The sequence below is a fragment of the Sciurus carolinensis genome, chromosome 3, assembly GCF_902686445.1.
Source record: "Sciurus carolinensis chromosome 3, mSciCar1.2, whole genome shotgun sequence".
NCBI lineage: Eukaryota > Metazoa > Chordata > Mammalia > Rodentia > Sciuridae > Sciurus > Sciurus carolinensis.
The window spans coordinates 120,792,703-120,818,355 of record NC_062215.1 but is presented as its reverse complement, the minus strand read 5'-3'; the positions used below and the strand labels follow the sequence as shown (position 1 = coordinate 120,818,355).

Below are 25,653 nucleotides of genomic sequence, written 5' to 3'. Positions count from 1 at the left end.
TATTGTGAACTTGCAGATTTGTTTATTTTTCAAATGATTGAAATTGTAAATGTTTAAAACATCTTTGAATGCTGCAAGCTTGTTTATTTGGTCTCCTAAGCACCCTAGATTACAAAGCATAATCTTAATTGTTGAAAAAAAATGTATGAAGAAAAAAAGGCTAGGAGAAACCATTATGTTGACATTGGTTATCTTTGGGTAGTGGGGTTGTAGATGGGATGTTTTCAACTTTACTTTTTTTGAGTTTTTACATTTTTCTTTATTGTTTACCCCTTAGTAGAAAAAGAAGTGAAATTACTTATTTCTCATGACCAGTTTAAAAATGCATATTCTTTTATTCATAAGACAAATAACTTAGTATTGGGGAAAAAAATGTTATCAGAAAATTATACTAAATGAAAATTATAAGTGAGGGACTGGGGAGATAGCTCAGTCAGTAGAGTGCTTGCCTTGCAAGCACAAGGCCCTGGGTTCGATCCCCAGCACCGCAAAAAAAAAAAGAAAAGAAAAGAAAAAAAGAAAAGTATAAGTGAAAGAAAACTTGGTATAACTCACTATTTTTAACTGATTATATAGATTTGCTGGAAAACTGGTATAAATTTGAGTGCCACTGAGGCACACGACTATAATAGACTTTGCATTTGCTACTCTGTCTTGGCAGCCTTTAGATTATATATACACAAATGAGAATGATAGAACCCAGATACTGTCCAAAAAAGGCAGTCATAAAATTTGTGGAGACACTAAGTATATAACAGACTATTATGATCATTGACTGTTAGGGTGAATCTTCTGAACCTATTTTATATATAGAAAAATGGGTTGAATATCTGTAACTTCATAGAGCTCAACCTTATAATAATTTTTCATCCTTCGTTCAAATTAATTTTTGTAGCTTATACTGTATATTTACCTGAAGTTACAAGTCGATATTTCCATTAATGTTGCAAGTAATTATAAAATTGAAATTTTTGATCATTGGAAATGTGTCTCTAGAAGAATGTTATTATTTTAATGTGCCGTATGTGCTAATTCATGTATTAAATCCTAAACTTTTGACATCATCTGAAGCAATTTAGAATTGGGAAGGATAAAGAATGTTTTTATTTTCATCAAGAAGGAAATTTTATATTAAAAATGCCTATGTGGATAGGTAGCATTCCTAAGCGGAGTAACCTATTTTTGTTGGAAATCATTGGTATTAAACCTTTTTTTTTCTTATTTGACAGTTTTTGCTAGATAAGCAGAAAGTTAAGGGAGTAAATAGGAATGTTTTACTGTCTGCTGATAAGATCCTATTGTTGCCAGACATGGTGACACATTCTTATGATCCCTGCAACTCAGGAGGCTGAGGCAGTAGGGTGGCGAGTTTGAGGCCAATCTCAGCAACTTAGTGAGACCCTAAGTCACTTAGCAAGACCCTGTCTCAGAATAAAAAGTAAAAACGACTGGGAATGTAGCTCAGTGGTAAAGCACCTCTTGGTTCAATCCCCAGTATAAAGTAAACTAAATTAAAAAAATGAAGGGTCCTGTATGTTGCTTTTTAAAATTTTTTTTTAGTTGTCGATGGACCTTTATTTTTATTGATTTATATGCAGTGCCTCACACATGATAGGCGGGTGCTCTGCCATTGAGCCACAACCCCAGCTCCGCTTTCTCTTTTTATATCACTTACTGGGCTTGCAGTTTGGGGCAGGTTGCTTATTTTCCTAGAACTTCATAATAGTATGTAAAAATTATCATCTCTATATTCCAGGAGCCTCCAAGGAGCTTATATACATTATCTCATTTAATTCACTTTATGAATTAATCTTGTGACCTCCTTAGAACAGTCCAGTGAGATAGACATTTATCAGGATTTTACAATGAGAAGGTCATTAACTGCAGATCTGTGATTTGATCTCAGGCAGTCTGGTCTCACAGCCCACCCTTTTAACCCTAAAGCAATATAACTGCAATATTTATAGAAATCCTTTTTAGAAGTCTTGAGAGGATGTTGTAGATGATGTTGATAAAATTACAATTCTAGTGAATTCACTGTGTGAACATTTAGAATATTCTACCCTAGTTTATTACAATATGTTATTTTAGATTGTGCTTGAATATGTGGGTAGTATGCAACTTGGACTCTTTTTTTTTTTTCCCCCACTTGTGGTATTGAGAATTGAACCCAGGGGTGCTTTACCACTGAATTACATCCCCAGTCTTTTTTATTTTTTTTGCAACAAGGTCTTGCTAAATTGCTGAGGCTGGCCTTGAGCTACTCTACTTTCCATTGATTCTACTGCCTCTGCTTCCCTAGTCGCTGAAGTTACAGGCATGTGCTACTCTGCCTGGCTTGGACTTCTTACATATATGGTACATACAGCTTCCTTCCTGGTCAGGATTTACTTCCCTGCTGCAGATGGACTGTAAGAAATAAAAGCTGTTTTATGGTCCTTCTTTCATCCCGCATTATTGGAGTAGAAGAATAGGCCAAGGAGTACCATGAGGCAATAAATCATCACTGTTCTTTTTAAGGTACATATCAAATGATTACTTCTGAGGATGGAATTTTGGTTGATAGAGGAGCATTGGGATTTTTCACTTTGATATTTCCATAGTTTATTTCAATAAGCACCTAGTATATTAATAATTTGGAAAGACATCAAACCCCAAAAGATTCATCAGTAATTAATAATTTGGTTAGAGGCAGGATATCAGTTGACTTAATAGTAGTGAGGAGAAGGTAAATAACAGGTCACATTTTACCTACTTTGTATTTTGCAGCTTTCCTGGAGAATATTCCTTCCTGCACATTTAAGTACATGCTCTTTCTCTTTTTCTGTCTCTGTCTCACATATACATACACACACATTCTTCTGGACCCTCCTTTTGGGATAGAGATGTTAGATGAGTGAATGTTAGTTGAGCTGTAACAAAAAGAGAATATGATATCTCAATTTCCTTACTTTAAAAATTATAACGATATGATAATATGGAAATATGGTCTAGTGCCAAGTGTGGTGGCACAGACCTGTAATCACAGCTACTCAGGAGGCTGAGGCAGGAGGATTACAAGTTTGAGGCCAGCCTTAGCATTTTAGTAAGACTCTGTCTCAGAATAAAGAAGGGCTGGGGATGTAGCTCAGTGGTACAGTGCCCCTAGGTCCAATTCCTAGTGTGTCCCTCTGCCAAAAAAAAAAAGATCTAGTATAAAGATATATCTATGTGTATTTATACTCACATTTATATGTGTGTCTACATATATACCCACAGAGAGAGAGAGAGAGAATGAGAGTACTTTAAAAATAGAAATTATAAACCTGAGGCCAGAGGAAGAAGAACCTGGTTAATTATGTTGCTACTACATTAACATAAAGAAATTCAGCATTGAAGTATATGCCATTCTACCTACTAGCAACTTCTAACTGCAGGGGAAAACTGAAAGGGAGCTTATAGTATATATAATATTTACTCATATTTATTGAACACTTGTATGTTAGCATACATACATGTTCACATTTATCAAATGCTTCCTGATAGGTTTAGTTCAAAAGAACATTCATTTTACTCTCTGTAACATATATACTTTTATTATCTTCACTTTATATGTATAAGGAAGCTGAACTGTAGAGCACTTAAGGAACTTGGCCAAGCTTATACCACTTACATGTTGTGTTTAGTTTTGATGAAAGAAAAGTTGTCAGACATAAATTTTTATAAATGAGAATAAAATTGAAATTATTCTCATTCTTTAAGGTCATGACAGTGTGGAGAAACAGAAACCCAAAGAATTACCTCTGATGCAAGTTTTATCTTATGAATAATTCGATCTCAATATATATGAATTCTTTGCTGTAAGGGTTACAACAAAAGTGTTTAAAATGACCAAGTTTTCTTTAAAAAAAAAAAATCTGACTTGAAGTGATTCTAGCTCAGATCTTTCTTGCCTACTACCATCCTATGTAATTAAACATGTAGACCATATTATTTGCTCTCTGCTTACTGTTTTCAGTCATTTGGAGGAACTATCTGTGAAGTGCACATATGTGTCTATATATGTACAATGCATATATATGGGCAAGTGTAAATAGATGGATAGATACATGTGTCTTAGAGATAGATAAATATTTTGATGAAACAGGATAAAGTACAAAAATGACTTACATTTATGTACAGTATGATGGATAACCAGAGAGGTATTTCAGATTAGTGGTGAAAGGTTGAATTACTGAGAAATTGTGACATTTTCCTTTGGAAAAAAAAAAATGCCAGTTTTTAAAATGGATTAAGTTCTAAGTGTTAATGTCAGAAATCAGAAAAATGGAGATATTTTTATTGAATTCATGTGAGATTGTTAGAAAATAGAGACATTGGGCTGGTTTGTGATAACTCATTTAAAGTATTTATTTAACTGCCAGATAATTAGACTATTTGACTTTAAAATGGGGAATCAAATTGCAGAATAAATGATGGAATATAATATAGTCAACAAAAATAATAGCTGTGTTCGCTGGGTGTATGATGTAAAATTCTGTCAATGAAAAAAGAATATTCTTTTTATTTGAAAATGGATGTTTTAAGACAATCAAATAATTCTAGAGTATTATAAATGGTATGGCCTGGACTTATATGTTTCTTGTACTTTTAATTGCATTAAAAAAACTAATAAAAAGGAAATACTTAAGTGGAGTATTTTATCTTGTTAGACTGATTTAAGTTTATCATCTTTATTTTATAATAAAAACGTTCTTTGCCTTACCAGGCATAATATGAAAGATATTAAAAGAAGAGAAACCTTAACTGTTTTGTAAACATTAGTTTATCAGGTATCATATGAAAAGTAACAAAATCTGGAATGAGTTTTTTATGGTTTTCAGAAAGTTTTAAGTTAAAAATGTAAGATGATGGCTCAGCAGAAGTAGAATATACGTTATAAAGATTTCAGTGAACAAATTGATTTTCTTTGTATTTTGGTAACTGGTATTAGCCTTTAAAAACACCCTTTCTAAATATTTGATTTTGTTTTGACTATCTGTCAAAAAAAAGGTGAAGGCTTAAATAATTTAAAAAGTTACATAATGAAAAAACTTATTGTCACAAATAAAGGTGGTAGAACTTGGTAGTGTTGACTCACCAGAACTCATAATATGTTCAAATACATCATCTTTGCCACCTTGGAAGGCCATACTTTATAATGGCTAACATTTATTGAGTGAGTGTGTTAGTGTTGTATGAAAGACAAAAGGTGAACAAGGAAGAGAAAATGTTTATTAGAATGGGTATGACAAACTACTCTGATTGAACAAAATTGTATGCTTCATTCTTTAAAATGTTTTTTCATGTGGAATGTGACTGATACATAGTTTAGTCCGTGACAGCTTTGTTTTTTATGATGTTGTCGGTATACAATTGTAAATTGGGGGGAACAATTTAGTAAGAATAGTAGCATTTAGCATATTTAGAAGACAATTGGTTATATTTTGAAATGAGATTTCTTTTAAGAACGGCATAGTCTTTAATATGTTTTATGATTTTTTTCAAAGTATAAACATTTATTATATAATAAATAATAGATTGTGGTAAAATTACTTTTCGTTCAGAACATTTCATCCCTTGTAAGCTGGGGACTGACTTTTTGGGTAAGCATCAGAAAGGGCAGTTTGAGTTCTTAACTATTGAAATCTTTGAAATGAACTTTCTAGAACAGTAGTCAGCAAACTATGTATTTTTGTATTTTTACCAGGCTAAAAAAGATCAAAAGAAGAATAATACTTTGTGACATGTGAAATTTCAGTATCTATAAATACAGTTAGGTATTCTAGAAATACAGTCAGCTTCTTTTGCACTGCAATAGCAGAATGAGTAGTTTTGACAACCATACTTGCCATTCTCATCATTTGGTGCTGCTTTTTTGGTGTGCTGCAGATTACAATACTGCAGTTATAACTTGACAGTGTTTTGAGTGCCATATCTGTTGCCAGTGTTCAATAATTATTTTCCTACCAGTGCATAGCCAACATGTCAAAACAAGAAAAGAATAATGGACTTTGGTGCTCATACACGCACATCTTGTGTGTATGTTTCTGGAAATGCCCAGAACTTTGCGTATGCTAAGCATGTACTACCCCACTGAACTACACCAGCAGCCCCTGAGTGGTATGCTTTTAAGGCACAGTGGAGTTTTAATTATTTTGTTGTTTAGATAGCAAAACACTGTTCTTTTTTTTTTTTTTTTTTTTTATTTATTTATTTTTACGTTTACATAGGGTAATGATGTTTATTATATTTTTCCCCTCCCCCCCACCCCTCCCACCCCTCCCACCCCTCCCACCCCTCTTTTCCCTCTACACAGTCCTTCTTTCCTTCATTCTTACTGCTCTCCTTAGCCTAACTCTAAACCTAACCCTAAACCTAATGCTAGCCCCTCCCACCCCCCATTATATGTCCTCATCCGCTTATCAGCGAGATCATTCGTCCTTTAGTTTTTGAGATTGGCTTATCTCACTTAGCATGATATTCTCCAATTTCGACCATTTGCCTACAAATGCCATAATTTATCATTCTTCATTGCGGAGTAATATTCCATTGTATAAATATGCCACAGTTTCTTTATCCATTCATCAACTGAAGGACATCTAGGTTGGTTCCACAATCTGGCTATGGTGAATTGAGCAGCAATGAACATTGATGTGGCTGTATCTCTGTAGTATGCTGATTTTAAGTCCTTTGGGTATAGGCCAAGGAGTGGGATAGCTGGGTCAAATGGTGTTTCCATTCCAAGCTTTCTGAGGAATCTCCACACTGCTTTCCAGAGTGGTTGCACTAATTTGCAACCCCACCAGCAATGTATGAGTGTTCCTTTTTCACCACATCCTCGCCAACACCTATTGATGCTTGTATTCTTGATAATCGCCATTCTAATTGGGGTGAGATGAAATCTTAGGGTAGTTTTGATTTGCATTTCCCTTATTACTAGGGATGTTGAACATTTTTTCATATATCTGGTGATTACTTGTACATCTTCTTCTGTGAAGTGTCTGTTCATTTCCTTAGCCCATTTGTTGATTGGATTATTTGTATTCTTCGTGTAGAGCTTTTTGAGTTCTTTATAGATTCTGGAAATTAGCGCTCTATCTGAGGTATGGTTGGCAAAGATATTCTCCCACTCTGTAGGCTCTCTCTTCACATTTCTGATAGTTTCCTTTGCTGAGAGAAAGCTTTTTAGTTTGAATCTATCCCAGTTGTTGATTCTTGCTTTTATTTCTTGTGCTATGGGAGTCCTGTTAAGGAAATCTGATCCTGAGCCAACAAGTTGAAGATTTGGACCTACTTTTTCTTCTATAAGATGCAGGGTCTCTGGTCTGATTCCGAGGTCCTTGATCCATTTTGAGTTGAGTTTTGTGTAGGGTGAGAGATAGGGGTTTAGTTTCATTCTATTGCATATAGTTTTCCAGTTTTCCCAGCACCATTTGTTGAAGAGGCTATCTTTTCTCCATTGCATATTGTTGGAACCTTTGTCTAGTATGAGAAAATTGTATTTATTTGGGTTTGTGTCCATGTCCTCTATTCTGTACCATTGATCTACCTGTCTATTTTGGTACCAATACCATGCCGTTTTTGTTACTATTGCTTTGTAGTAGAGTTGAAGATCTGGTATTGCAATACCCCCTGCTTCGCTCTTGCTACTGAGGATTGCTTTAGCTATTCTAGGTTTTTTATTCTTCCAGATGAATTTCATAATTGCTTGCTCTATTTCTGCGAGGTACATCATTGGGATTTTAATTGGAATTGCATTGAATCTGTATAGAACTTTAGGTAGTATAGCCATTTTGACGATATTAATTCTGCCTATCCAGGAGCATGGGAGATCTTTCCATCTTCTAAGGTTTTCTTGAATTTCTTTCTTTAGTGTTCTGTAGTTCTCATTGTAGAGGTCTTTCACCTCTTTTGTGAGATTGATTCCCAAGTATTTTATTTTTTTCGATGCTATTGTGAATGGAGTAGTTTTCCTAATTTCTCTTTCTGAAGATTCATCACTTATGTATAAAAATGCATTGGATTTATGAGCATTGATCTTGTAACCTGCTACTTTACTGAATTCACTTATGAGTTCTAAAAGTTTTCTGGTGGAATTTCCAGGTTCCTCTAAATATATAATCATGTCATCAGCGAACAGGGATAGTTTGAGTTCTGGCCATATAGCCCATCTCGTAGTGTGCATGCCTCTCATGCTGGAGGCCCGGGTTCGAGTCCCCAGCACTCTGGGTTTGTGGAAATTACCAACAAATGAAACCAACCACCAAAACACTGTTCTTAATATGCAGTAACACTATAGCTATGATAGAAAAGTACAACATGTTGAAATTACTAGACTAAGCGTATACCACAAAAATAAAATTTTAAATGAAATATCTTGTGCCGGTGATATGGCTCAGTGGTAAAGTACTTACCTAGCATGTGTGAGGCCCTGGGTTCAATCCCCACCACTGCAAAAACAAATCACACAAACAAAATACAGTGAAATATCTCATCATAGCATAATTTCTTCCTAAAAATGAAAATAAGGCTGTCATCAAAACAGGTTCCAACTGGCTTATTAGCCAAGCAAGGAGAACCATTTACTGATGTCAAGTTAATTAAATTGTGTTTGATTATAAGTAGTCTTAAAAAAAAAAAAAAAAAAAAAAAAAAAAAAAAAAAAAAAACTAGGTCTGGAGAAAATAAACTTGTTGTAAACAATTAGCATTTTGGCAAGAACAATTGATTTAAGAGTTGAAGACTTTTGAAGCAACATCTGTAGTCAATTAAAAAATAAAGCAAATGATTTAGAGTAGTTTTCCTAGGCTCTTAATGGCTTGAAAAATGTTACTGATACTACTTAGTTGCTTATTGAAGGATTCGATACCAAAATTGAAGTGGTAGAAAACTTAACCTTTTTGAATCTTTGTAACAACTACAGAGAAGAATATTTTCAAAGTTAAGAAAACACTAAGCACAATATGAAGTGGAATCCACTAAGATGTGCTACAATGAATGGTAATAACGTACGTGTGGGGCAGTAAATAGGTTTAGTTGGACAGATTTACAAAATTAGTGAAAATGTGAGGTGTTTGGAGTCTGTGGTTTTTCATGTGTCATTCATCAGCCGGTAATTTGCCGAAAATATTTGAATCTGTTGTGTATATTTAATTAGTACTGCCACCTGTGAATGTCACTCACTCTTAAACTAGCATCAATTGCATGAATTTTTGTTAGGAATAGAGACTGAATATCTCTACTGGGTTAGCATTGGTAAGGTTTTGTTTTTGTTTTTGTTTTTTGGTAATTATTTGAGCTAAAACCTGAGGTTGAAATTTTTCTGAAAAAAGAGGATTGACCACCCTGAACCACTATTATCAGACACTGTTTAGTTTTGAAAATTAGTTTTTTTCCTGCAGATTTGATGTTTTTAAATGAATTTAGCCTAATATTACAAGGCAAAATGGTGCTTCTGTGTGAAACTTAAAGTGCAGTATAATCATTTCCATGACAACTGATTTTATTCACAAGTAATGCCAAACTGTTTCATATACTTCTCATGCTTTCAAAGATCTTCATTCTGCATGAATTTGAATGGATATATTTTTTAGCCTAAAACTGTAGTTCCAACAGCATTTCAGATGCTGATGCAAATGCAAAGGAAATTTCCATATTTTAAAGTCCATTTAATTGTGCATTTGAGGAACTTCTGCCTAACTTTTAATTGGAAGTGTTTAATTTGCAGCTTAATAACAAAGACAAATATCAAAAGAAGAACCTAATAAAATTCTGTACCCACCTTTCAACTAATAAATATGCTTAATTAAAATCATATGCTTGTAGGTTGGTATTATTATTTGGTAGTGCCTGTCTGTGAAAAGATATTTTCAAAGATACATACATAAAATCTCATTGCAGATCAACTCACAGATGAGTATTTGCAATAATTTTGAGGATGGCAAACCCCAGTGAAGTGAGGTGTTTTCACCCAAAAAAGAAATCCATTCTTTTTATTAGCTGACATATTATGAAATATCATATTTAATAAAGTTTATAGAATTTTTTTCTTGATTTTTCCTGTTGGCCTGTGAGAACTAAAATAACTTATGAGTCATCCTTTTAAAGAAAAAGTTTGCAGATCCCTGTTCTACAACAGTGCTTCTCAAACACTAATGCATATACTAATTACCTGAGGATCTTGTTAAAATGCACATTCTGATTTGATAGGTCTACAGAGGAACCCAAGAGTTAGCATCTTGCTGCAAGATCAGTTGCTGCTGATCTGTGGACTGCATTTTGATTAGCAAGTCTCTAGTATTCAAGACTGGATTTATAGATAATACTACTAACATTTGTTAAGCCTCTGTTACGTGCCAAGAGTTAGACCAGGGATTCTTGGATTTATTGCCTCTTTAAAAGATCTTAAAAACTTGTTAGAAGGTGTTGAAGAAGTAAGGCAATGTTGGGTAAGAGTTTTAGGTTACAAAGTTGTTTCTTTTCCTTGAGGGTATAGTTTCTCCTAAGATCTGATGTGGGAGGATTGAGGTCTTGGAGGAAGCTGAACATCTGAGAAAAACAATAGGAAACAAGATGCTGGGCCAGTCCAGCTGAAAGTAGGACCTATTTTCTCATTTGCTAAGTGCTGGTGTGCCATCAGTTACCAAGCCAAAGGGTGGGCATTGTATATAACACATAGGTTTTGCAAATATTTTCTTCCAGTCTTTTATTTGCTTTTTTACCTCGTAGCTGCTTTTTGAATTTGCAAAATTTTAAATGTTTTAATAAAACCAATTGATCAATATGTTTTTTGTTTTTGTTTTTGTTTTTTAAATTGTGGTAAATGTACATAATACAGAATTTACCATTTAAATCATTTTAAAGTGCATGGTTTAGCAGTATGAAGTAAATTCACTTTAATGTCTTACCATAAACACCATTCATCTCTAGAACTTTTCCACATTCTCCAGTTGAAACTGTACCCATTGAACACTTAATTCCTCATTCCACACAGCTTCCCAACTCTGGCAACCACCCTTGTACTTTATGTATGCGTCTGACTACAGGAAGTGTTGTACATTATTTGACCTTTTGTGACTGGCTTATTTTACTTAGTACAATGTCTTCGATGTTCTCCATATTGTACCACACATTAAGATTTACTTTTTTTTTAAGGCTGAATAATATTCTCTTATATGTATGTACCTCACTTTGTTTATCCATTTATTGTTGGGCATTTGGGTTCCACCTTTGAGTATTAAGAATAATGCTCTTGTGAACATGGAAGTACAAATATCTGAGTGCCTGCTTTCACTTTTGTCAGTTATTTACTCACAAGAGCAATTTCTGGGTCATATATAATTCTGTGTTTAATTTTTTAAAGAACTGCCATACTTTTTTTTCATAGTGTCCACACCATTTTAAATTTCCATCAACTTTGCACAAGGGTTCCACTTCCTTGTTGTGTTGGTAGCTCTCCATTAGTGTAATAAAATATCTGAGATAATCAACTTTGAAAAGAGTAAAAGTTTGTTTTGGCTTATGCTTTCAGAGGTTTCAGCCCATGTTCAATTGATCCTGTTGCTTTGGGGCCCATGATGAAGTAGCATATCATGGCACATGGTAGAGCAAAGTTGCTTATCATGGTGGTTGGAAAATGAAAAAGAAGAAGGGCCCAGGGACCCAATATCCACTTCTAGGGCTCACCTCTAATGGCCTAAAAATAAACTTCCTTCTACCAGACCCGACATCTTAAAGATTTCACTGCCTCCCAGTTAGTAGTGCCATTGACTAGGGAACAAGCCTTCTATATACAGGCCTTTGGGAGACAATCTTGATCCATACTAACACTTGCCAACCTTTTTTTATTTTTCTTTTTTGTGGTATTGGGAATTGAACCCAGGGCCTTGGGTATGTTAGGCAAGCATTCTATCAACTGAGCTATAACCCTATATCGCTAGCCCCTGTTTTTTGTTTCTATATAATCATAATGTTAAATGGATATGAAATGCTTTCTCATTGTGGCTTTGATTTGCATTTCCTTAATGATTAATGTTACTGAGCATCTTTTCATGTGCTTATTGATATGTCATCTTTGGAGAAATTTCTATTCACATCTTTTGTCCATTTTTAAAATTGTATTTTGTTTTTTATTGTTGCATTATAGTTCTTTATATGTTCCAAATAGGAAACCCTTCTCAGACAGATGACTTGCAGATATTTTCTCCATTCTATGAAATATCTTTTTGTTCTATTGATTGTATTCTTTGGTGCACAGAAGTTTGTGATTTTGATGAAATTCAATTTATTTATTATTTTATTTCCTGTTGTCATGTCCAAAAAATCATTGCTAAACTCAATGTCATGAGGTTCCCTTTATGTTTTTTTCTAATAGTTTTGGGTCTTATGATATCCATTTTGAGTTTATTTTGTCAATTTTTTTGAATTATTTCTTTTGTTTCAATTTCATTGATTTCAGCTCTGATTTTAATTATTTCCTGTCTTACTACTTTTGCTGTTATTCTGTTCTTCTTTTTCTAGGGCTTTGAGCTGTAATGTTAGGTCTTTTAGTTGTTGACTTTTCATTCTTTTCTGGAATGTGCTCCATGCAATGAATTTTCCTCTTAGTACCGCTTTCATAGCGTCCTCGTCGTTCCCATTGACCTCTAAGAATTTTTTTATCTCCTCCCTGATGTTTTCTGTTATCCATGTTTCATTCAATAGCATATTATTTAGTCTCCAGGTGTTGGAGTAATTTCTGTTTTTTATTTTGTCATTGATTTCTATTCTCAGTCCATTATGATCTGATGGAACACAAGGCAGTATCTCTATTTTTTTTGCATTTCCTAAGGGCTGCTTTGTGGCATAACGTATGGTCTATTTTTGAGAAGGTTCCATGTGCTGCTGAGAAGAAAGTGAATCTGCTCGTTGACGGATGGAATATTCTATATATGTCTATTAAGTCTAGGTTATTGATTGTGTTATTGAGTTCTATGGTTTCTTTGGTTGGTTTTTGTTTGGAAGATCTATCTAGTGGTGACAGTGGTGCATCAAAGTCACTCAGAATTATTGTGTTGTGGTCTATGTGATTCCTGAAATTGAGAAGGATTTGTTTGATGTACAGGGATGCACCATTGTTTGGGGCATAAATATTTACTATCGTTATGTCTTCCTGATTTATGGTTCCCTTAAGCAGTATGAAATGACCTTCTTTATCCCTTCTGACTAACTTTGGCTTGAAGTCCACTTTATCTGATATAAGGATGGAAACCCCCGCTTTTTTACTGAGTCCATGTGCATGGTAGGTTTTTTCCCATCCTTTCACCTTCTGTCTGAGGATGTCTTTTTCTATGAGATGAGTCTCTTGCAGGCAGCATATTTTTGGGTCTTTCTTTTTAATCCATTCTGCCAGTCTGTGTCTTTTGATTGATGAGTTTAGGCCATTAACGTTCAGGGTTATTATTGAGATATGATTTGTATTCCCAGTCATTTGACTTATTTTTGGTTTTTAAGTTGGCTTGGTTTCTCCTTTGAGTGGTTTTTCTTTAAGGCAGTTCCTCCCTTTGCTGACTTCCATTGTTGTTTTTCATTTCCTCTTCATGGAATATTTTGTTGAGAACATTCTGTAGTGCAGGCTTTCTATTTGTAAATTCTTTTAACTTTTGTTTATCATGGAAGGATTTTATTTCATCTTCAAGTCTGAAGGTTAGTTTTGCTGGGTATAGGATTCTTGGTTGGCAACCATGTTCTTTCAGAGCTCGAAATACATTGTTCCAAGCCCTTCTAGCTTTTAGAGTCTGGGCTGAGAAGTTGGCTGCTATCCGTATTGTTCTGCCCCTATATGTAATCTGATGCTTTTCTCTCGCGGCCTTCAAAATCCTATCTTTATTTTGAATGTTAGACATTTTCATTATAATGTGCCTTGGTGTGGATCTGTTGTGATTTTGTGCATTTGGTGTTCTGTAAGCCTCTTGTATTTGATTTTCCATTTCATTCTTCAGGTTTGGGAAATTTTCTGATATTATTTCATTGAATAGGTTGTTCATTCCTTTGGTTTGTATCTCTGTGCCTTCCTCAATCCCAATAATTCTTAAATTTGGTCTTTTTGTGATGTCCCATAGTTCTTGGAGATTCTGTTCATGATTTCTTACCATCTTCTCTAGGCCACTTTATTTTCAAGATTCAATATTTTGTCTTCATTGTCTGAGGTTCTGTCTGCCAAGTGGTCTAGTCTTTTGGTGATGCTTTCCATTGAGTTTTTTATTTGGTTTATTGTTTCCTTCATTTCAAGGATTTCCGTTCATTTTTTTTTTTTTTTTTTTTGAGAATCTCTATCTCTTTGTTGAAATGATCTTTTGCTTCCTGCAGTTGCTCTTTCAGGTTATTGGTATTATCATTCATTGCCTGCATTTGCTCTCTTATGTCATCCTTTGCTTCGTGAATTATCTTAATCATGTATAATCTGAAGTCCTCTTCTGACACTTCTACCATACTGTCATTGGATTCTATTAATATAGAATCTAGATTTGTTTGGATCATTTTCTTCCCTTGTTTTTTCATGTTGTTCATGTATCTTCCCCTCTAGCAGTGCAGATCTAGGGTATTACAGATTCCCCCCTATAGGCTTATAGTAGTCCTATAGGTTTCCAAAACCCTTTCTTTAAGGGAAGATCAATATTAGCAGTGCCCAATTCAGACACTATGCAATCCTAGACCAAATAGCCCCTATGAGGACAATAACAAAATAGTCATAATAAACAGAATGAGTTCAAAGATTATCTTCAGTAAAACAAAGAGATTTGCAAAAAGGTCTGCAGTTTCAAATGGAGGACAAAGAGGATGCAGAGGGATGTAGAATGTGGCTGTTAATGGGATAAGAAAAGAATACACAGAAGTTCTAGATAATAGAAAGGGTGAGAGTGTAATCAAAAGAAATTGGATGTTAGCATGCAAAAAAGGGAGAAAGAGACTCTGAGGGAACAGGTAAACAAAGGGAAAAGAGAGCAAGAAAAGTAAAGAAATAAAAGCTTAAATTTTTTCAATAAGAGGAAAAAAGAAAATCTATAGTATAACAGTCATATAGTAATGAAACCTCCAAGAGTTCAGTAGCCCGATGCATGAGAGGTACCTGACAATGAGCTTCAAGCCTCTAGCAGGTGTCTCAGGATGGGTTTTGCCCCACCTAAAGATCAGAGCTACAGCTTCCAGGATTATCCAAGATGGCCGCTCTGGCTTCGAAATGTGTTGGCAAATGGGGAGCTGCAGCTCAGGGTGTGGACGTGGTTAGCTGGAGGTCCTGGAGGCAGGGCGTTGTTGGTCAGACTGGGGTTCTGGAGGTCGGGTGTGTTTGGTGTGGTTGTGGGATCCTGGAGGCCGGGTGCAATCAGTTGGTTGGGGGTCCTGGCGGCAGAGAGCAGTCAGTTGATGTGAGGGCCCCAGAGGCAGGGAGTGATGGGTGGGGCTGAGGGATCCTGGAGATGGGGCTCAGTCAGTCCGGCCAGGTGTTCTACGAGGCCGGCCCTTGTCTCAAAATGGCGGCAGCCACATGTCATCAAACCTGCAGGTACTGTAACAGTGAACTTCCAGGCAACAGCAGGCAGCTGGTGCTCCACTGGTGGTCGGCGATCAGTTTGCTGACCGTTGTCGAACAATCGGGAGGTGAACCTCGTGCGTTGGGTGATGGATAGGTGTAAGGCAGGCAATGGATCCATTTTGAGTTTATTTTTAAATATGATATACAGTTCATGGGTCCAACTTTTTGCATGTGGGGATATCCAGTTTTCCCAGCACCATTTGTTGAAAAGACCGTTCTTGCCTTGTTGAATGGTCTTGGTGAACGCAATCATTTCATGTGGTGGTTTATTTTCTGGAGTGTTGTGACCCATTGATTTTTATGTCAGTCTTTATGCCAGTACTTTATACTTAGTTTTTAAATTTGACAATATGTTCAAAATGACCACGTGCCATTGAAGAACCAGTAGAGGTTTTTTATAAAGCAAAACCTCAGTAGATTGTAACCCAGTGTCAAGCTTAAGACTTGGTATACTTGTTATATAGGTGCTTGGTTTGAGAATCCTAAATTTGAGCCACAGGGAGTCTGAAAAGAGAACAGAAGGTCATGATTAGATATCTTGGGTGATAGTCATAGTTAAAAGAGAACGAGGGAACAGAAAGATATGGTAGAATTTTGAATACTAGAACTATTTTCGTTTTGCTTCTGTTCCCCCAACCCCAGTCCCCTATCAAGGAATAGTGTACTTCTCCATGTACTAACAGGATTAGAGAAAATTGGCAGCATTGGCTATAATAAGGATGATGTGGGAAAAGTTTGGGGAAGAGAATTAGATGATTATATTAATGGCATGAGATTCAGGCCAAGGTGGACCTTTAAGAAAACCAACTAGGAAAAAAGGAGGTAAAGGAGGAAGAAGATGCTAGAGAGGTGGGGTATGTATGAATGTAAGATTTTATAGATAACAAAAAGAAGAGATCAAAAGCAAGAGTTAAAGACTTTAGCTTTTTAACTTTCTTCTATGTTTTCTGAGATGGAAAATAGAGGAGTGGATGGGGGAGATATATTTAGGTACAGGGATAAAATAAATGTGGAAGGGTGGTCACTGTTCATCTAAGTCCTCTATCCAGATGAGATTGAAAGGAAAGTAAGGGAAATTTAAAAGGTAAAGTGTATAGGAATAGTCATTAAACTTTAGAATAATTAGGGTGTGTGGAAGGACTATTTTAGTCTGCAAGAGTGCCAAATCCTCCCACCCCCAATTTTCAAGGTGATTGTTTAATAGTTGTACCTCAGTGATTTGCTTTAACCATGTGTATGTTTCGTCTACTTTGTGAAAACTTAAAACTATCAGCTGTGCAGTTGGCCCTCCATATCCTCATCTTCTGGCATGCATGAATTCTGTCAACAACAAGTTTGAAAATGTTTGGGCGGAAAAATGTTGCAGCTGTACCAAAGAAGTACAGACTTTTTCCCCTTGTAATTATTTCCTAAACAATATGGTATAGCAACTGTTTATATAGCATTGACACTGCATTAGGTATTATAAGTTATCTAGAGACTATTTAAAGTATAATGGGACTTGAGCATCTGTGGTTTTGGTATCCATGGGGTCCTAGAACAATCACCCAGGTAAATGAGGGACAGCTGTACCAAAAATATCTTCAGGGACATATCAATGGACAAAATATCAAGGACAAAATAATCCTTACTGGTTTAAAATGTAGTGAGCTAGATAAAGTATATAGAAATAAAATTAAGTGGTGGTAATGTCAGGTCTAAATTCTGTACAAGCTTACATTATGAAAGTGATATTTTTCAAAATGTGGACTTTGTGGTCCATTAATGGCTTGTGAAATCAGTTTAATGGTTCATAATTAGTGTTGTCTACTCCCCCCTTTAAGGGATTAGAATAGAATAGATATCATATGACTTTTATTACTATAGTATTTTCCATAGTATAGTGTTTTGTGATAAACTTATTTTTGCATATATGTATCTGTATACTGAATTGGAAGGAAAATATATTTCTTACTGTGGATTATAGTCAAGTGTTGGAACTCTGCTGTCTGGTGATTTTTGTGTGGTTTGGGGGTTTTTGGGTTTTTTTTTTTTTTTTTTTTTTTAATTGAGGATTGAACCCAGGGGCTCTTTACCACTAAGCCACATTCTCAGTCCTTTTTGTTTTTTATTTTGAGACTGGGTCTCACTAAGTTGCTGAGTCTGGCCTTGGAATCTTCCTGCCTCAGCCTCCAAGTCACTGGGATTACAGGCATATGCCACTGTGACTGTCAGGATGTTTTGATAAATGTGTGAATATTATAAAAATCTTAAAAGTCTCTTAATTTCATCAGTTTATAGCATTTGTTAATGAATTTTCATTGACAACTAACTGTATATTTTGTGTTTATACATGAATACATACATGCACAACTATACCCATGTACAGATCTGCCTATGTATATATATTTTTATTTTTCTTAATAGGTGCAATGGATGAGCTTCATAGTCTGGATCCAAGAAGGCAAGAGTTATTGGAAGCTAGATTTACTGGAGTTGCAAGTGGGAGCACTGGGAGCACTGGTAGTTGCAGTGTTGGAGCTAAAGTGAGTAAAACCTTAATCTTTCTTTAATATTCTTTTTCTGTATTCAATTGCCCAAAATATTTTGTAAAGGAACTTTATGTACTTGCTTAATAGGAAATTATTATTACTTTTATAATATGTTTGAAACAATAGTATTTATAAACATGATTTTTTTTTTTTTTTTTTTTTTTTTTTTTTTTTTTTTTGGTGGTGGTGCTGAGAGTGGAACCCAGGGTCTTGCGCATGCTAGGCAAGTGACTACCACCGAGGTATATGCTTCACAACCCTATAAACCTGATTCTAATACAGCATAACATTTTCAGGACCTTATGTTATATGTTTCAGATAAAAGCCTTTTAAGTTCTCACATGATTCATTTAGGACCACGCAGAGAATCTGGTACAATCTTAACTCAAAGTTCTTGCTCTTATACACATCTGCAAAGTTCCCTTTGCTATATAGGGTAACAGCCAACAGTTCTGGGCATTAGTTGACCATTATTTCCTCTACCATGCACCATCATTCTTTGTTTTTGTTTGTTTCCCAGTACTGGGGATTGAAACCAGGGGCACTTGACCAGTGAACTGTACCCCAGCCCTCGATATTTTTTTTTTATTTTGAGGAAGGATTGCACTAAGTTGCTGAGGCAAGCCTCAAACTTGCCATTCTCCTTCCTGCACCTCTTTGAGTAGCTGGGATTACTGGTATGCACCAAAATGTCCAGCTTGTCCTTATTTCCAGGCCCCCCCCCCGTTTTTTTTGTAGCTGGAAATAATTGAAGGGCAGTGAATAACACTGAAGAAATTCCTAGTGAGCTGTAATAACAATATTTCATGTTCTACCTTTAAATTCGTATATGGTCTATAGTAGCAATTCAGTTTTGTTTTTCTTCCATCTGGTGAACCTGTTTTCTATAAAATACTTCTTAAATCATCCATGTGTTTTTCACTGATTGGTGATACCACCTTTATCATTTATATATGACTTGAATATTTACTATATATCATTTGTCACATGATAAGTATAGATGATTACTATATACATTCATGAGTCTGTCTCTGTGTTCTTGTGCTAATATTACATTAGAAAATACTGTTGTATTTTGGAATGTCTTCTGATATAGTAGGGCAAATCTCTTTTGTTCTTTTAAGACCAGTTTAATTATTTATGGATCTTTATTCCCTCATAAAATTTGAGCATCTCTTCATGTGCTTATTAGCATTTGGGAATTCTATAATAGCTTATTTGTATCTATTTCCTTAAAAGATTCAAATGTAATTTTTATTCTGAATACATTCAATTTATAGATCAATTTGGGAAGTACTGATATCTTTATAAGATTAAGTTGTCTTATTTAGTCCATGAAATGTATCCCCATTTATTCAGTTCTATAGAGTTTTAAAAATTTATTTTCTAGTTGGTTACTGCTGGCTTAGGATGCTTTTAGTTTTTTAAATTTGGTCTTGTATCTAGCAGTCATCTTTGTGTGTGTGTGTGTGTGTGTGTGGTGTGTGTGTATTATATATATTATATATTAACTGTATAATAATTATTTTTCTTAATGTTGGTAATTACCTTCAGTACTATATCTTGTTCTTCCCTAAAAGAGGAATCATCCAAAGTTTCTGTTTAATGTTTACTATAGGTTGTAAGTATATAACCATGACGAAGTTAAATAATAGCTTTTCTATTCCTGGTTAGTTAAGAAATTGTTTTTGTTTATTTGTTTTAAAAATCATAAATGTTGTTGAACTTGTGAAAGTCTTTCATTGTTGTTGTAGGTTGAAAGAATCCTGACTTTTTTCCCATTTGGATTATTGATGTGGTTATTTAGTAGATTTAAAAATGTTTAAACTTGTGTGCATTTCTTCCTTAATTTTGATGTACTATTTTTAAACTATATTTATTGGATTTTATTTTGATTTTTATATATAGACTTTGAAAGAAATAGATATATAATCTGGAAAAGTATAGTTCATTGAGTTGTTTTTGATTTTGTTTCATTTTGGCAGTACTGGGGTCTGAACCCAGGGCCTTGTGTATGCTAGACAAGTACTTTACCACTCAGCTATATCCCCCACTAGTTCATTGATTTTTGACAAACGTATACTCTTGTAATTTATATCCCTCTCAAGATACACAACATTTTTATCACACTGTGTCTGTTTTATAAATTAGTATCACACTAGCCCAATAAAAGGATCTGGACCTTTTCACTATTTTTCTGATTTTTTTTTTTCAACAACCTGAGTATAATAGGAAATGTTCTTGGGAATATAAGAAGACATTCACCTGTAAAGGTGTCTCAGCCTGTTATTTGTTGAGAAGGAAAGTTTTTTTTACTACATTTTAATTTCTTTAAATGTTTGTTTAAAGTTTTTCCTTTTTTTAATTAGTGTATAGTTAAGGTACTTTTTAAAAATCTTTAATTTACTTTCTTCATAGTCTCCTTTTCTATTCATTCTTGCCAGAGCTCTGTTTAATCTAATGAGTATTTCAGAGAAAAAGACCTTCGCTTTAATCTGTATCTCTTTTTCTTTTGTTTTTTTTCCATTGATTTTTGCCTTAATTTACTTATTGTTGCTTTGGGTTTGCTTCTGTGGCTCTTTTTTTTATCTATTGAGGTGATTGCTTAATTACTTAATTTTCTTAGAGATGTAATTAACATAAAATATATAGATCTTATGTGTTCAGTTATGATATTTTCCCCTTGTGGTTTTTGCTAAGGTATAGTTTCCATGTAATAAAATTCACCCTTTTTAGTATATAATTCTGCTGTAAATTTTTAAAAATACCTATAATTGTGTAATCTCCATTACAATTAAGATAAAAAATAGTTCCCTTACCCTAAAATATTCCCCCAAAGTCCCTTTGTAGCCAACCCCTCTAGGTTGCCTTTGGCAACCATCAGCCTTTTTTCTAGTTCTGTAGTTGAGTTTTGCTAGAATGTAATGTAAATGGAGTATGAACTTTAGTATGTAGTTTTTTGAGTCTTGCTTCTTTTAACTAAGCGTTGTGGTACTTATGTAACATTCACCAGTGTTGTTTAATATTATCAATAGTGTGACTGTTTTATTGCTAATCAGTATTATTCCACTCTATGAATATATCACACTTCTTTTAATTCATTTCCCAGATGAAGAAGGTTTGTGTTGTTTCCAGTGTTTCAGTAATTTAGAAAACAACTATAAACATTTGTGTATTCTGTCCTATTAGAGCTTTGGGAATAGCTTACATGTTGTGTATATCAAACAAAACAAAATATAGAATATTTTAATTCCTTCAAAAAGTGTTCTTCTGCTTCTTTCTAGTCAGTTCTCATTTGTCAAATCCCCCCTGCCCCAATCCCTATCTGATTTCTGTCACTACAAATGAGTTTTGCCTGAATTTGGATTCATTATAAATGGAATCATGCAGTAATCCTTTTGTATCAGATTTCTTTCATTTAACGTATTTTTGAGATTTATTGATGTTGCTATTTTAAAAGTTTATTCCTTTTTGTTGCTCAATAGTATTTTATTGTATCAGTTTATCACAGCATGGAGTGATATTTATGTTATGGTTTGGATATGAGGTGTCCCCCAAAATCTCACATGTGAGACAATGTAGGAAGGTTCAGAGAAGAAATGATTTAGTTTTAAGAGTCTTAACCCAATCAGTGAATTAATCCCTGATGGGATTAATTGAAGTGATGGGGGTGGCTACGGAATATTTATTTTATATCCAGAGAGTGGAGTCTCTCTCCTCTCTCTCTCTCTCTCTCTCTCTCTCTCTCTCTCTGCTTCCTGATCACCCTGATGTGAGCTGCTTCCCTCTACCACTCTCTCTCGCTATGATGTTCTGCCTCACCTCAAGCCCTGAGAAATGGAGCCAGCCTTCTATGGACTAAGACTCTGAAACCGTGAGCCCTCAAATAAACTTCCTCCTGTACAGTTGTGCTGGTTGGGTCATTTAGTCACAGCAGTCAAAAAACCGACTAAAACAATTAGGATATTTTTGTTTTGCATATTGTGAGTAAGTTTACTATAAACTTTCTTATGTAAATATTTTGGTGAATGTTTTCATTTCTCTTTGGAAAATACTTAGGAATAGAGTGAATATATGTTTAACTTGATTAGAAACTGCCAGATTTTCAAAGTGTGTGAGATTTTTTTTCAAAGTTTAGGAGAACTTTCAGTTCTTCTATGTCCTTACCAACATTTGGTAGTTTTTTTTTTTTTTTTTTCCTTCATTTTGGCCATTCTAGCAATTGAGGGGTAGTATCAGCTCATTTATTTTAACCATTCTTATAGCCTGATTAATACTATCCTTTTAAGAACTGCTTTTTGTCCCACAAATTTCAGTTAATATGTCACTTTCAGCTTTCTTTTCATGTTTGTCTTGGGTATTTTTTTGTCCTTTTGTACTCTTTAAGTATTTCTTAAGAACAACATTTGGGTTTTTTGGATGAAATATGAGTGTTTTTATCTCTTAAGTGCTGAATTTTGTTCATGTCATTTTTATAATTATTATTTTCTGACTTCTGTCATACACTGCCTAATGCCTCCTTGTACAATACCTGTCTTCCATTAAACAGTTGATTGCTGATTTTTTAATATCCCATTTTCAGAAGATGTTTTGTAGAACAATGTATTTACAAGTTCTCAATGTTTCATCCCCCATAGATTAGTTATTAATTACAAAAGAGAAAAAGTGTTTTTAAAAAGGAAACCAATGGTTCCCACCATAATTAAACAAGGCCAAGCTTTTATTTGGCATTGTCACAAAGAGTCTGTCCTAAGGTAATGCAATAGGAGGTACACAAGTCACCTATAGGTTTTGTGCTGCAAATGTTTGTTTTTAATTTAATCATGAGAAAGTACCCCTTGGACATTCTCCTGGTTAACTGACCTGAACCCTTCAAAGTATTCAGTGCCATGAAGAATGAAGTGGGATAAGTGGGTTTGTTCTAGGTTGTAGAGACTAAGAGACATAACAACCAAATGTAGTGTGTAAATCTGAATCCTAATTTGCTCCTGATTTGGTGGAGAAATAGTTATAGAGGACATCTTTGTGACAGTAGGAGAAATTTCAGTATTTATGTATGTCAGAAGATCATAATTAATGTTTGCTTTAGTCTTGGGTGTATAATTTTTAAAAATTCTTGTTTAAAAATAAATGCAGGTGAAGTTACAAAAGTAGGCCAGTAGTGAGCAATGCTCTTAAAATATTTTTATGTAACTGAATAATGGTAAGGTACCTTTCAAATGCAATATTATCATGTAGGCAAATTTTAGTAAAAGTTTTTAATATAGAAGAAACAATGCTCTTTTTTTTGGAACCGGGGATGATTGAACCAAGAGGTGCTTAAGCACTAAGCCACATCCCCAACCCTTTTAACTTTTTTATTTTGAGAAAGGGTCTTGCTAAGTTGCTGAGACTGACTTTGAACTTGTGATTTCCTGCCTCAGCCTCGCGAGTCACTGGCATTACAGGTGTGCACACTCTACCACACCTAGCAGTAAAAGCCCTCTTAAAGATCAAATTTCTAATAGTGGTGGTGCTCTGGGAGAAAAGGGTAAGGAGAAAGGTGATAAGTAAGTCATCTAGGAGTATAGAATTATAATTAGGATTTGATTTGTCTGTAATGAAAAACAGTATTATGTTTACCAAAAGTAAGAAAGTGAACACGGACAACAGAGATAATGTACATAGAAGTGTTAAATCACTGCAGTGGGTTTTAGAAGGTAGAATGAAAAAGAGACATTATCCAACAAAAGTAAGGGAAGGAGAAAGAGGAAACAAACTATTTTATTTTGTCTGCTGTTACATAAGATAGAAGAAATAAAGCCAAGATATATTATCACAGGAAATGGGAATCTATCCATAGGCTGTTGACAATAAACATCTCTTTAAAAATGATAAAAATTGGAAATACCTGGAAAGAAAGAGTTATAGATAATCATAGAAAAATAAAATATAATTAAAATATAAGTTTGAGATCAGTTTTGTTCCCACTTCAAAACCCTCCAGAGATTTCCAGTTATATTTAAAATTCAGTATCTTCACTGTGCTGAGATCTAGCCCTCATTAGTTGCCCATCTCTACTAACAGCTGTACCACCATGGTACCTACCCTTGCTTATCTGCCCAGTTGCCTTGTAGTTCTCCCTCACTTCACTCAGATTTCTGCTTAAATGACACCTCTTCAAGTAGCTTTTCTTACTGTGCTACGTAGGATGATACCTATGTCACTCCACCCCTTTCACTGCCTCCTCCTTTTTTTTAAGCTAGAGCTATTGGTTCCTTCGTAGTATTAAACATTTATGTTTGTTTATTGTGTTTCCCTTCTTGTAATAGAAACTCCAAGATTACTTGGACTTGAATCTGTTTTTATGGGTTAAAGATTCACAAAGAAGTTACGATAGTTATAAATTTTTACATGCTAAACAGTTCTGGAAATATATAGTGGATTTGTTAAAACAATTATAGTGAAGGATTTTAATATAATTCTCTTAGATTTAGACTATTCAAATAAATGAGCAAGACTGTGTAGGATTTGCATAATACAATTGATAAGCTTGATTTGATGAATACAGTTCCTTCCTCTCTACAGAGTCAGTTCTCATTATTTGAGGATTCCATATTTTCAAATTCACCTACTTGCTCAAATTTGTTTACTACTTAAAAAGTAAAACTCAAAAAAAAAAAAAAAAAGTAAAACTCTTTGCTTTTGTGGTTATCTAAGGGCCTGTACCTATGCAGAGAGGTGAAAAATTTAAGTCCTCTGAGGCTGAACAAATTGACACTTTTTTTTTTTTTTTCTTTTTTGATAGTAGGGATTGAATGTAGGGGTACTTAACTACTGAGCCACACCCCCAGCCCTTTTTTCTATTTTATTTAGAGACAGGGTCTCACCAAATTGCTTAGTGCCTTGATAAATTGCTAAAGTTGGCTTCGAATTCGAGATCCTCCTGCCTCAGCCTCTCGAGCCACTGGAATTGCAGGCATATGTCCCTGCACCTGGCCAAATTGACACTCTTTTTTAAGCTTTCATACTATATTCTTTTCCCAGTTTATTTAGTGCTATGGTTTTCACACTTTTGTTATTGGTTTCACTGTTTAAAATGACCCCCATAGTTCAGAATTACTTCCTAGTATTCAGAAGTACAAGAAGGTTGTGATGTGCTTCACAGAAGAAATACATATATTGATAAGCTTTGTTCAGAAATTATAGTGCTATTGGTCATAAGGTAATTGTTAGTAAATCAACAAAATATATTAAATAAAGTGTCTTTAAACCTAAATACATAAAAAAGGTTATGTATTGATTGATAGACCAAATTTTGTCCAGAAGTTTGCAGAAACTTTATTTGCCCTAAGGGCAATGGTTCCTTATTAATTCAGTGTTTACAGCAAATAGTAAGAAACAACTGGAGAGAAGACTTTTATAGTATAATTCACACTTTTGTTTCTACCCAAGCTTACTTCTCCTGTTGATTTTACTTGCCAGACCCTTGTGGCATGAGTTTGTGGCCTTGTAAGTTTACATAGATAGAAGGTAAAAAACGTTACCAAC

General features: G+C 34.5%; 1 protein-coding gene across 1 annotated transcript in view; it reads left to right on the top strand.

Annotated features, from left to right (window-relative positions):
* Positions 1-25,653, top strand: part of Tlk1 (tousled like kinase 1) — a 139,350-nt gene that overhangs the window by 35,750 nt on the left and 77,947 nt on the right. Inside the window, exon 2 of the mRNA XM_047543133.1 lies at positions 17,999-18,117. Within this exon, the coding sequence (XP_047399089.1) occupies positions 17,999-18,117 (119 nt within the window). The remainder of the gene's footprint in view (positions 1-17,998; positions 18,118-25,653) is intronic.